A 13,346-nucleotide genomic window follows, 5' to 3' on the forward strand; every position below is an offset into this window, starting at 1 on the left:
GAAATAATCACATTAATCCAAGATCACTAGAGTGTCAATAATTTTCTCTCCTTGGTCGGGATATCTAAGCTGTTAGGCATTTTGTTTCATCAGGAGAAATTGGCTAGAGAAAGAAAATAATTTGTCTATGGATTGAATAATTTGAACTTCACTAAGATTCTGTTTACTATATCTGATGCTATGAGACTGTTGTTCAACTATTCGTGTTACATTTTGTGCTACGTTATAGCTACAGCATGTTAGAAGAAAATTATTTGATTTAAAATGAACTATAATCAATGCAGCATGCAGATGTAAATTTTGTTGATGCTTCTGCAAATTTCCTTGCATATCTAGTGCAACAAAGAACCTTTAGAATGATACTGATAAAATCACTGATTTGCTTATCTATCACGTCAGGGCTGTGCTCGCGTAGGGTTGAGTGCTGGCACAGGAATTGGTGTTTCTTCTGCTCTCGTTAGCAATCAGAATTCCAACAATGATAATGACAACAACCAAAATAATCACGCCAACATCAATAATAACAATAATGAGGAGAATGATGCTCGACAAGAGAGAGCAGCAGCTGACCTGCCAAACCCAGTGAATGGTAAGTTTGTAAGTTTTTAAAGATATTCAGAGCTTCTGTGTTATAAGATCTGCAGAGTCACCCTTTAATTATCAGTCCTGTTGCACGTGAGATTCACATTGTGAAATTTACTTTGGTTTAACAAATAGTTACTTAGCACCTGAAAATACTATGTCCTCTTTCTATATAATATCCAAACTGCCAGTCTTTATCTGTTGCTAAATGGAGATTCCCCACTAAAAATTAACTGGTCAATCCTAACTATTTAGGAGGAACTAAATGAAGAACTTTGAGAGCTGTTTTAGACAAATGAGTACACTTTGGTAATATGTTTGACAATATTCCAGAAGTTGGCAAGAAAAAAAAGTAGGTTACCCAGATACTGGGAAATCTGCGCTGCATTGTGTCAGGCTATTACTTCATTGAGTTAAAGTTTTTGCTAAGTTTTTCTCTTTTTGTCATCTTCCCCATGCCAATTATTGAAAATGAGTCAGTGGGTGACTCCTTCTTTCTGGCTTCTGCCACTGTTTCTTCACCTAATCTGTAAAATTTGTGTGCAACCAATGCAGTTTTACTTTCCCTCTTGGTTTTTTTTTATATATAATTTAGATCACTCAGATGTGTGAAGGAAGTTATTTTTTGAAATATTGTGGGAACGAGCACATGTTCTATTGTTTCAAGGGATGGCATATTGGCACCATCAGACCAGGTTTAATGTGAACTATCCTTTAAATAAACTGCATTTTATTTTCACTGATATTTTCAAGTATTGCGGTGGAGTTTTCTATGTGATGCTTGTGGACCAGTAATGCAAGCTATTAAATCTAATCTTGTTTTTAGATATGTTCATTCATTTGTGGGCATTCTGCTGTTTTAGAACAAGGACTTCAGGAGGCAGTCCAAGAAAGTAGACCAAATGGTGCGGAATGTAATCCTGATCAGAACAGTGGGCATTCTGTGACACCTATGGATATAGATGAAGAACAAGCAGGTAAAACGTGTGTGTGAATAAGATGATTAGATCTGTGGGCAGAAGCCTTGTATTATCACTCTGGTGACTTGTACCACTATGTACCTGTAACTGCATTATCTGTCCCAAGGTGATGCTGAATCGTAACATGTATGATCTTAAACAGTGCTGTTGGACAGAAAGGAAATTCAATAATAAAATAGCTTTCTGACTATTCTGTGTTTAATGGAAGATTTTTAAACCAGGATAGATGTAGTTGGGAAGAAATGAGAGTCAGTGGATGAGTTACTCTGGGCGGAATTCTCCCAAAATGAAACTCAGTGCGGTAGTGTGTGATCTCGGCAGTGCCCAATCTCCTGCAGGAGTCATGGCAGGGCCCTCGGGTACCCATAGGGAGAATGAGTGTCAGCTGGACATCACGGGGATCTCCCTTCAGGACATTCCCAAGGGTGTGCAGCCGCCCAAAGCCCCCTCTGCCTATGACCCTATCCACTCCAGCTTCTCAGGCCACCATGGGCATTCCTGTCCCTGAGCAGGTGACCCTTATCTAGCTGGGCGCTACAGGCCACCAGAGGACTTCAACCAAGATCATCATGGACATCAGGATGCAGCAGGCTGCTTCCGCCTCTGCTGCAGATGTCGGAGCTGCATCCAGGCGTACCGCTAGAGTTAAGAAAAATTGATGTCACTTCTGGATCACGGGTGTGCTAAGCATATAACTAAGTTGCACTTTTGTGAATACATTTGATGGTTATGTGAATGTTTTGGGCATCTGAAGGTGCTGTGATTTTGCACTTTGGAGTCCTCTTATTTTGAGGTTTAGCATTCCTCCTACTCTGTGATAGTGTTCCACGATGAGATTTGCATTCCTGTGATGTCAACCTCAGTTGAACTAGTATCTGCACCCCCTTGTGTGATGTCAGGGAAATGTGTTAAAACTTTATTGAAAGTGTGTAATGTAAGCATTTCTCACCCTTCTTAACACCATTGAGTGAGGGAAGCTCATCAGCATTGATAACCTAGTGGCATGTGTGTCTCCTCGGTGATAGTGGCAGAAGAAAACACTTGCACCGGGGGGAGGAAATCCCTAGGCATGTCCACATCTTAGTCGCAACCGTGTTGGCATCATTAGATGGTGGTGAAGGCTTCAAGCCATCTCCCACATCAATCTTCTTCCCAAGTGGGCTTTCAGTTCCCAGAGTGTGCTCACTTGAAGGGCCCCACGGACCAAAGAAAGATCATGGCATGGCGATTCATGAGGCAGGTGTGAATGTGGGACTCGTTCTCGCTGCCAGTGGGTAGACATCCCCTGAGTTGAAAGAAGATGGCATTGAGGGCTAGGAGAGATGTGGCCATATTCCTTCACTTAACTTTACTCTTCCTGGAACCTTTCAGTGAGCAACGTATCACGGGCACGTCTTTCTTCCTCCATGGCTTGATCGCTCTCATAATGACCCTCAGCAGCCTCCTGAGGTTCCTCGGCCTCCAGATCTTCATGCTCTGATGAGCTCTTATCCTCCTCCAGATCATCCTCTGGCAGGGAGTCACCTCTTTGCATACCAGGTTGTGAAGATTGCAACACACTGTGATGATGCGGGAAAACCTGTCAGGAGCATATTGGATTGAGCCACCTGAGCAGTCCAGGCATCTGAAACGCATCTTCAGAAGCCCTATGGTCTGCCCTATAAAGAAGTGTGTGGACCTGTGAGCAGCGTTGTATCACTCCTTAGAACGACTCTGAGGGCAATGCATCAGTGTCATCAGCCAGTCCATACAGATGTAATGGCCCCTCGAAAATCTCAGGACCCTGGGAGTGACTCAGGATGTAGGAGTCATGGCAACTCCCAGGGTACAGTGCACAAATGTGCAGTATGTGCTTCTGGAAATCACACACCAGTTGCACATTGATGGAATGATAGCTTGAATGATAGGTTTATAAACATTAGGGCCTGCTGCCATGGAGCCCGTATAGTCACATGGGTGCAGTCTATTGCACCCTGCTCTCTTGGGAAGCTGGTGAATCTTGCAGCCTGGCTATCTTCGCCCAGAGCAAACCTTCCATAATAATGGGCCTTCCTGTGAAGGGCACCTGTGACGTCCTTTATGCATATATGTGTTGCGGACTGAGAGATGCTACTCAGGCCGCCTGTTGATCCTTGGAAAGAACCAGGGGTCAAGAAATTGAGTGCAGCAGTCACCTTCAAAGCCACCCTCCAACACCATGTGGCGTCAGGTCTTCACGAAGAATGTGGCATATGTGATGTGCTAGATCTCGGTTCAAGCACAGACGTGCACGGCATTGCGTTTTGCTCATTTAAAAGTAGGAGATTCTTGGACGATAAACTATGGGTCAGGCGAGTTGCCCCTGTTGTCTGGGGGTCTCCTCCTGGTTCTCCTCATGCTGTGGCTCCACTTGACCATTGCCCTCCTGCTGAAGTTGCTCACGGAGTCGCCTCTCTCTCCTTTGTCGCCTCCATTGCATTAGGACCTAACAAAGGTAGCATTGAGCCCTAGATCCATATCTGGTTTTGCCTTCTCTCTGAAAGGAAACATTGAAGATATTAATGATTTAAGGGGCAAGAAAGCAAAGTTCAGAGGGTGACACATTTGAAAACTGCAAGGGTCCATTGTTTTTCCTGCCCTACTTAGATGGTGGCTGATGCGGCCTGCCCCTGAGACACTAGCACATATATCGAGGTGAACAAAATGGCATCGCAAATATGTAACATCTTGAGCCCTATGTGGAATGCTAAAGTTTAAGTGAGGTGATTGACCCAACCTAGCTCTGTGCTCCAATCTCTGATGTGGCATATTGATGACTAATCATTGGCTCATGGTCAATGAGTGAATGCCCTTTGTGCCATTAGGAGTGTCATATCTGCTAAACACATGACAGGCCTTCATTGTTAGAATGCCATATCTGATACAGCTGTGTTTCCATCACTATTGCCTGCATTCCCAAATTCTACATTCCAAGTGTTACACTTGAGATGCAGAAACTGATTTCTGTCTAGCCCTTAACAGTGCTATTGAAGCCATTGGCTTTAATTGGCTTTCATCACAAGGAGGTCTTTCTCCTTTCTTTCTAAGCAGACTCCTGCTCAATCCTGTGCAACAAGGTTAGAGAGCGACCCCAGAAAGGCCCCCATCGTGTTCAGCCTTAGCCCTTACTGCCATTCCACAGCCTTCACTCCCCGTTGCCCCCTTTGTGTTCACCCTTCCCCCAACTGCCTTTCCACTGCCTTCCTTCCTCTTTGCCCCCCTTGTGTTTGCCCTTCCCCTGACTGCCATTCCATAGCTTTCTCTCCCCATTGACCCCGTTGTGTTTGTCAGCCCACCCCGATTGAAGTGCTAGTCTCTGAAAGTGGAGGCCTGCATGAGTACCACAGCACAGTGGTGTTCCTCGGGATAAGGAAAGCAGAGAGAAGACGCAGTCCAACCCTACAGTCCCAGCAGAGTGGAGTTCATCACAACAAGACCATTACAGTGCTACAGCAGGTATGTTTCACTCACCTGGAATTACCAGCGAACTGAGATCCCACTTGTGCACGCCACCCCTTTCAAACGGGTTTGACACTGGCATAATTTCCCACTGTTGTGACGGAAGATTGGAAGGCGTGGCAAGATTCTGTCGAGCAGCTATTTTAACGAGCATTCATTACAAGCTAATTAATGTAAATGGAATTCACACCACTAGTCAGCGAGATAACCAACCCGCCATGAAAACACTGGGAGAACTGCGACCTGTTTTTACGACGGCTGGTTTCCGGTTTTTTTTGCCTCCCACTGAAGTCTCCACTCCCACCTGCCACGAAACCCACCATGGGTGGGATGGGAGAATTCCGCCCTTTGCCTTACCTGCTCTTGGGATTTGGGCGTCACTGGCAAGATAGCCCTTTAGTTATGCTCGAGAAAGTGGTGAGCCTTTCTCTTGAACAATGCAGTCTGTGTGCTGAGGGTGCTCCCATAGTGGTGCTAGGTAGGGCGTTTCAAGATTTTAACCCAGTCACAGTAAAGGAATATATGTCGACGTTGGGGCAGTGTATGACTTGGTAATGATGTCCCCATGCACCTACTGCCTTTGTCCTAAGAGATTGGTTCAACTGAGACTGTATTCACTAGAGTTTAGAAGAATGAGAGGGGATCTAATTTAAATCTATAAAATTCAAACAGGGCTAGACATACTGGATGCATGGAGGATATTTTCCCCTGGTTGGGGAGTCTAGAACCTGGGACGACAGTCTCAGGGTACAGAGCAGGCCATTTAGGAGTGAGATGAGGAAAAATTTCTTCACTCAGAGTATGGTCAACTTGTGGAATTCTCTACCACAGAAGGCTGTGGAAGCCGGGTCACTGAGTATATTCACGAAAGAAATTGATAAATCTTTGGATATTAGGGGCATCAAGGGGTATGGAGAGAAAGCGGGAATATGGCGCTGAGATGGAGGATCAGCCATGACCATATTGAATGATGGAGCAGGCTCAAAGGGCCGAATGGCCTACTCCTGCTCCTAGGTTCTATGTTACTTTGGTGGAGGTTATGGGTTTGCTGCCAAAAAAATCCTAGTGAGTTCCTGTAGTGCACTCGGCAAACAGTACGCTCTACAGCCAAGGTGCACCCATGGTGGAGAGTACCTCTCAAACAGACCTTTTGCCCTGAATAGTGTTGTGCTTTTTGAGGTGCCCATTTATATTTTCTACATATTGTTTGCATCATATTGTTTCAAATGTACAATTTAAACTCTAATCCCTGTTCTCAAGCCCTTCTATTCTGTGAATTTACTTTTTTAGTACTAAGCTAACCTCAGCAATTATATTTTTAAAGTTAATTGCACCTTGTACCCTCTGTAATATATTTTCTACTATCTGATGACTGAAGATATTTTTAAAAATTGAACATAAATATGCAACTTACTTTGATCAGGGCTAATTATTAGACATGCCACACTGACTCTGCAAAGACAAAGTAAAAGTTGCAGATTTCAGATAGTGAGGATGTTTTGGGATTTCTAACTGCTACTACAGAGGGGCCCATGGTGCAATTAACTTTAAAAATATAACTGCTGAGGTTAGCTTAGTTCTAAAAAAAAGTAAATTCACAGGATATAAGGACTAGAAGAATAGAGATTAGACTTTAAGTTGTACGTTTGAAATCATATGATGCAGACAATGAAAGATGATGTTTTTGAGATAAATCGTTTTGATTGCTATTCATGGTTCCTGTGGCAGTTCTATTTGTTTTAACTTAACAGATGCCATTAACAAATTTGGCAGGTGGATTCGGCTCGATAGCTTGGGTAGTCAGTTTGACTCAAACCCAACATTGAAGCAAGGCTGACCTCAAAAACGATGACTAATATGAAATAACTCAGTGAGTTGGTTGCTTTATGAGAGGGGAAGTGAAGCCGAGTAGAGTAAATGAATTTTAATTACATCCTTCATGTTCACCGTTCTGTGAAATAAGGTGACACCAAATTGAAACAGACCTCATTTTACTTGGTTTGCCTTTGAAAAGATTGATAAAACATTTATGAAAACTGTGAATACCTTATTCATAAAATAGATTTATTGTGTATCTGCAATATACTTCATGCAAATACATATTGGGGAATATGAATTAACTTCTATAAATGTAATGTGCTCTGTTGCTTATGAGAATGATTGCCCCTGAACCCAAACCTATCTACGGCAGACCTGAATTTGTAGCAAAGAGATAGTCTAGCTTAGAAATATTGTTGAGGCAGTTTGAAAAATAGTGATTTGGTAGTACAGAACTTGAGTATTGCTTGAAAACAGCATTAGTCAGCAAATGGCTGCTTGTGTATACCGGAAGCTACATATATTAATACACAGGGCTCTGTTATTTGCACACAAAGAACATGTATACACATTGCACCTGTTTCAGCTAAACAAAATAAGCGACAGCCATTCACCAACTCATTCCTGCCTTGACCAATCAAGGTCAAGCTGCCTGGTTCAAATTTCAAATAATGCTTGGCAGTTAACTGTCAGTCACCATCATTGATGCATTCTCTATGGCAATGCCTTTACCAATCAGTGTCCACTTGCCAACCAAACAGCTCTCTCTTCACATCCAGTATAAATTGTTGGTTTGGTATTCTTGTGAAATGTCCTGATGCATACAAGAAGAAAAGCTTCGACATGTCACTTTTTTCAGCAATACTCATTAAATGAATATTTAAAAATCAAAATTGTACCCCTCGTGATGTCAGTTTAATTCCCTGCCTTCACAGTGGCCACAAGATACCATAAACTATTATGACAATGAGAGAACAAGTTGAAGTTTTAAAAAAATATATTCTTAAAATTGACACTCCCATTAAGTACTAAACAAGGGACTGCCAAACTTATACAAATTAATAGTTGTGCAGCACTTGAAATATTGTATATACTTTTGACTTCCTACTTTAGAAAGGATATTGAGGCTGTGGATAAGATACCAAAGACATTCAGGATTATACCTGTGGTGGCATTAGATGCTTCAGGTATGAAGAGGGACTATTGAGTCTGGGACATCTTTATTTGAGCAGAGAAGGATAAATGTTAACCAAGAGACCGGGATAAGACGTCTGCTCTTTGTAAATTGCCATAGCATCATTTACATGCATCAGAAGTAGTAGAGAAGTCTATAGTTTAATTGGCTAACATTTGCTGCCAGAATAATGAAACTAATGATGCTCACTGTCATTTATGTATAAGTGGTGGAGCACTTTCAGGCGAGGAGCAGATTTGTGACTGCCCAAAAGTTGGTGTCCAAGTCGCCCTGCTCTGCTGTTAACTTTGTAAAAACGATATTTCATTGTCTACTTCACAATTGACATGTACGGAATGTCGAAAAGTTACTGCCTTTTTTTTAACAGTAGATATGAACTGAAGCCATCTCTAAATTACATTTTTTTTCCTCTAGTTTTCCTTTGCCTCTCTCTCTCTCTCTACCTGATTTGACATTAAATTCACCCTATTTTTGGTCATTCCATGTTTAGTTCTTAATCCTTTAATCTCATTTGCAGGGAGATACCATGTTTGTCCTGTTCTAAAGTTCCAGGTGCTCTGTTTTTCTCTCTTGTGCCATTATACCCTTGTCCTTTTTGCAACTCTTGGGCAAAGGTTCTTTGAGCTGAACAGTGCAAGGGAAAGTCTAACAATTGGCAGATGCTGTTAGACTACAGAAAATTCTGGCCCACTATTTTATCTGAATGACAGAGCCCCTGAATTCTCTCAGCACTGCATTGAAGTATCTGTGGAGTAGAGCTTGAAAGCACAACCTTCTGCCTCGGCTGAGTTTGCTACCATTGAAACAAGGCTAAATAGGTTAAATTGAATCCAGCGATGTCCCTGTGCACTGCAGCACTCACAGTTGTTTATGCTTAACGAGGATTCATATGCTAGATTACCACTATGATCTTCCTGAACCAAATGCAAAATGGTGCAATGCACTGGGGAGCAATCCGTTCCCAGGTCCCCGCCCGCATTGCTGCAGAGCGAGCCACCCCCGAACCACACCATTCCTCTTCCCCCAATCAAAAAAGATGTATCAGTGTTTGCTTAGTCAAATGCTGCCTCCTTTGTCAGGGGTTCTCGAGGGTCCTTGAGAAGGTTTCAAGGGGTCCACTAAAAATAATTAGACATGGCACATTCCATTTACAAATGAGTATCTGTCTGTGTCCCAGAATCAGTTACACCAGTCTTGTCCAACCCCTGGGTTGTGGGCCTCTATCTAGCACCCACAAGCCTCTTTATCTGGCCGAAATTCAAACTACAGATTGAGTTCAATGAATGATTCTGCAAGGAATTGCTCCTCCAATCACAAGCCACTTCTCTCCCACATTTGCTGCTGTTAGACTCACTGGTGAGTCCATCAGCAGCAAATTTTGGAGAGAAACAGTCTCTGATTGGAGGAGCAGATGGCAGTATGAAGGTGAATGGCATCTCTTTGCTTTTGCAGTGCACAATCTCTGTCTTTGGCCGCACTCTTTCTCTGTCACCCTCCCGCGCAGATGCTGGTGCCCTGAAGGAGCGCAGAGATCGACATGGGTCGAGCCGGGGAGGCCATGAGAATTGCAGCATGAGTGCTCGCTCAGCCCGCTGCCTGCCTAGAAACTTGCACCAAGCCCCACTCGCCCATGACTCCTGTGAGCCTTAATCTACATTAGCTGTTGGCCCAGCAATGCTTGAATTCTAAATCTAACCCCTGTTTTCAAATACCTCCAAGTTCCTCAGCCCTCCCTATTGCTGTAACCTGCTCCTTTACTACAACTGTCCAATGTCTGCCCTTCTCCAATTCTAGCTTCTTATACAGCTGATTTTTAATCGTGCCACTGCTGCTAGCTCTCTCTTCAGCTCTCTAGGTCCTCAGCTATAGAATCCTTGCTATAAACCTCTGTTTGTTCTCTCTATCTCTCTGCTTTTTTTAAGGCAAACTTAAAATCTACCCCTTTGACCAAGCTTTTGGTCACCTATTCCAATATATGGTTCAGTGTCAATGTCATTTGATAATGCTTGAGACAATTTAGGCCATTTAGAAGTACAATATAAATGCAAGTTGTTGCACTTCAAAGTAAATTTGTCTATAAAGCATTTTAAGAGATGTGATTAAGTTGCTATGTAAGTGATCAATTTTTGTTCTGAATACTGGTATATTTAAGTCCAGTTATTTTGGTCTGTGTTTGTGTATTACATCTGTTGAGAGAAATGTATAACATTTGTTTAGGACCAAGTGGACTTCAGCAAACTGTAAAAGTAAAGCCAGTGATGGTACATGATTCAGATAGTGAAGACGAAGATGAATATAACATGGATACTTCTGGGAATCGGAATGGGAATGATACTGGGGATAATTATTCAGATGGTGAGGAAAAAAAGAAAGCTACAGCAATGCTTTGTGAAAGTTCTGGTGAGTGCTGCAATTGGTGGGTAGAGTACTATATATGTTGATGTTAAATTTTACTTATTGTTTCCAAATTATTTGATTTTAAACATCAAGCTGTTAGTCAAATGAAAATAGATATTTACAAAAGTTGAAAAGCTCTATGTTAAGCAAAAATAATTATTTCATTTTGTACACATTTTGACATGAGTGACAAAATATATTAAAAGGTGGGATCTATTTGGTAAATCTGATCAATACGATTCTATCACTAGTGAGTAACAAATCATTTTTCATGCATCTGAATTGTATAAACTCATTGTAATAAAAAGACTACTAGCTTGAAGTGAAAATTTGTTGAATTTTTAGGGCAACATTTTCCCCCGTCGGTGGAGGGGGAAGGATAGTACGGGAGTGGTGTGGGCGGGCAGGCTTCTGATCGGCAACCCCCCCCCCCCCCCGCCCCGATCTCGCCGCCATTTTACGTGGGTGGGCCAATTAAGGCTTACCCAGTGTGACATCCGCCAGGAAGCGCTATGCTCTCCCTATGCGGGCTGGGGAGGGGGGGGGATTCCCTCAGCTGGGAGTGCGTGCAAAAGAGCGCACACGCTCTCCCTAAAGCAAAGTGCTGCCTCAGGGAGATTGGATCCGATTTAAAACTTTCAATGAAGGCGATTAAAAAATTTCCCTGCCTTATCGCCTCATGTGACACTGTCCATAATTTCTGTTTAAAATGTAATAAAAATTTTAATCCCCTCATGAAACCTCATCCTGCCCGTGGATGAGGTTTCATATTTTTTCTGAAGCCCGCCTGGGCTCCCGGCCTGCCCGCCAACCTTAAGGTTGGACAGGCAGGTCCATCAATCATGTTAATTAGTTTGTTAATGGTCTTAATAGGCCGCGAACTGAAAATCTAAATGACGTGGGGTGACATCGGGACACAAGCCCAACATATCCCCGCATCATTTTACACGGCGAGCGGGCCCCGCCCCCTTAGTGTTCGCTGTGTGGGTCAGCAAATCACACCTCACAGCTTAATAGTAAACTGATGTTTCCACTCAGCATTTGTATGTTAAGCTCCTGCCCACAAACTGTATCTCAGTACATTAAAATCCAATTTTGCCGAATTGATAATGGTCACTCACATTTCTAGAAATATTCTGCCAAGGACTGCCATTTACAGAAAAATAGAAATTAGAAAGATCTTTTTGATTGACATTAGATTTTATCAAGCACTCTTTCAAAATTCCAGCTGGTGTTTCATTTACCACAGCTTTTCCTCTTGCTTGGGATGTTATGGTATTTTGTCCCAAATGTATTTTCCCAAAACATGTCTGGAAGTTTTACATTGAGTTTTGGTGTCTTTCAGCTGATTTTCTGTAATATAATTTCCATTTCTTTTGACTTTTCCCTCAATTTCATTAGATACCTGCTTGTTTTGCTCTGTAAATGTTATTTTTCCAACATTAATAATCTGTATGGTTTGGAACAGTTCTGACATGATGCTCAAGTGATTCATTTGTTTCATAATGTTAGATTAAAGCTATTTTATTTTACAGGCATTTGTGGTAAAGGCAAGGCCCCATTACGAAAGAAGAGCCCGGTTAACCAATCAGGTCTGTTAGCACCATCGCAAGTGGAGGAAAGCAGTTGTGAGAAAGGCTGTCAGGTGACCAGTGAACAGATAAAGGCTGATATGAAAGCAGCTAGTGATGTCCCAGAGAGGAACAGGAGCAAAGATGTTTCTTCTGGAGCTGGAACCTGTTCTGCTCCTTCGCGAACAACCAACTCAAACAATGTCACATCTCCTCAGTATATAGAATCTAATAGGACAGCCACTATGGATGGAGGGTGCAGACATTGCAATGTGGCATATTCGTCACATCCTGGTAGTGGAATTCATGCCTGTTCATGTACTTCACATACAATTGGAGACTGTTCAGACAGTAAAGAGGGAAACTCTATGAATAGTTCAGATCACACTGGCTGCATATGCAACACATTTCAGGTAAATGAAAGCAGGACAGGTGAATGCTGTGAAGCAGATAAGCCTTCCACAAGCAGGACATCTGATAATTGTGATTTAAATGGACACTGCAACACAGATTCAGCTGTATCAGAATTTTCACAAAGGAAATCTTCCACTTGTGCAGAAGGACAGCTACATGTTGATAATAGGAGGACTAGCAGTGATGGTGTCAGAGATACAGAGAATTCTAACCATCATCCCATGTGCTCTAAAGGATCCCAGCATGAAGGCTATCCACGCAGACCTGTGACAAGAGCAAGTAGCAAGTATAGCCAGGTTCCATTGATCACAGAACCAGGTAAACAGCATGTGTGATTGTAAATATTTTGCAATGTATAATACTGAACAGTACCAACTGTTGTGTATTGTATTAAGTGCAAGGTAAATATGGATGAAACAGACAATGTAGTCCCCCATATAAACTATAGTTAACCCAATTGTTAAGTAATTCAAAGATTTTCACCCCCGTCGTACCCACATGTCTGGTATAGATGTTGATCATTGTGTAAAGAGCTCCTGATATCAGGCTTAGATTTGACTTTGACTGCTTTATTTCTGTGACTCCCAGCCCTGGTCTTAGTTTTGGATCTGCCTTTACGTATTGTTTTACAGCCTCTTAACATTGCATCTGCTTTGCTCTTTCAAGGTTAAAGGGCCTATGTTTCCCCAGCTTTACCTCATACCTAAGACATATGACTCTTGGAACCACCTTTGTGGCTCTTCTCCGAGCTGCCTTTAGTGCTGAATATTCCTTTCTGTCCTGAGTGACTGGAATGGCCTCAAGATAAGGTCTGATCAATGAAAAAGTCTGTAGGCATCACTTACACGCTATTTTTCGCCAATATGGTTCAGCATTCAATCATCTGTGTTTATTGCCGCTCTGCATTAATTA

The 13,346-nt window shown here is 42.4% G+C and overlaps 1 protein-coding gene across 4 annotated transcripts in view; it reads left to right on the forward strand.

Annotated features, from left to right (window-relative positions):
- The window catches only part of fbxo38 (F-box protein 38), a 90,661-nt gene that overhangs the window by 41,218 nt on the left and 36,097 nt on the right, over positions 1 to 13,346 (forward strand). For all 4 annotated transcript variants that reach the window (XM_041193840.1, XM_041193839.1, XM_041193838.1 and 1 more), the window contains exons 12-15: positions 400 to 589; positions 1,446 to 1,559; positions 10,270 to 10,452; positions 11,985 to 12,752. In XM_041193840.1, coding sequence (XP_041049774.1) covers positions 400 to 589; positions 1,446 to 1,559; positions 10,270 to 10,452; positions 11,985 to 12,752 — 1,255 coding nt within the window. The remainder of the gene's footprint in view (positions 1 to 399; positions 590 to 1,445; positions 1,560 to 10,269; positions 10,453 to 11,984; positions 12,753 to 13,346) is intronic.

Source organism: Carcharodon carcharias, chromosome 8 (genome assembly GCF_017639515.1).
Source record: "Carcharodon carcharias isolate sCarCar2 chromosome 8, sCarCar2.pri, whole genome shotgun sequence".
NCBI lineage: Eukaryota > Metazoa > Chordata > Chondrichthyes > Lamniformes > Lamnidae > Carcharodon > Carcharodon carcharias.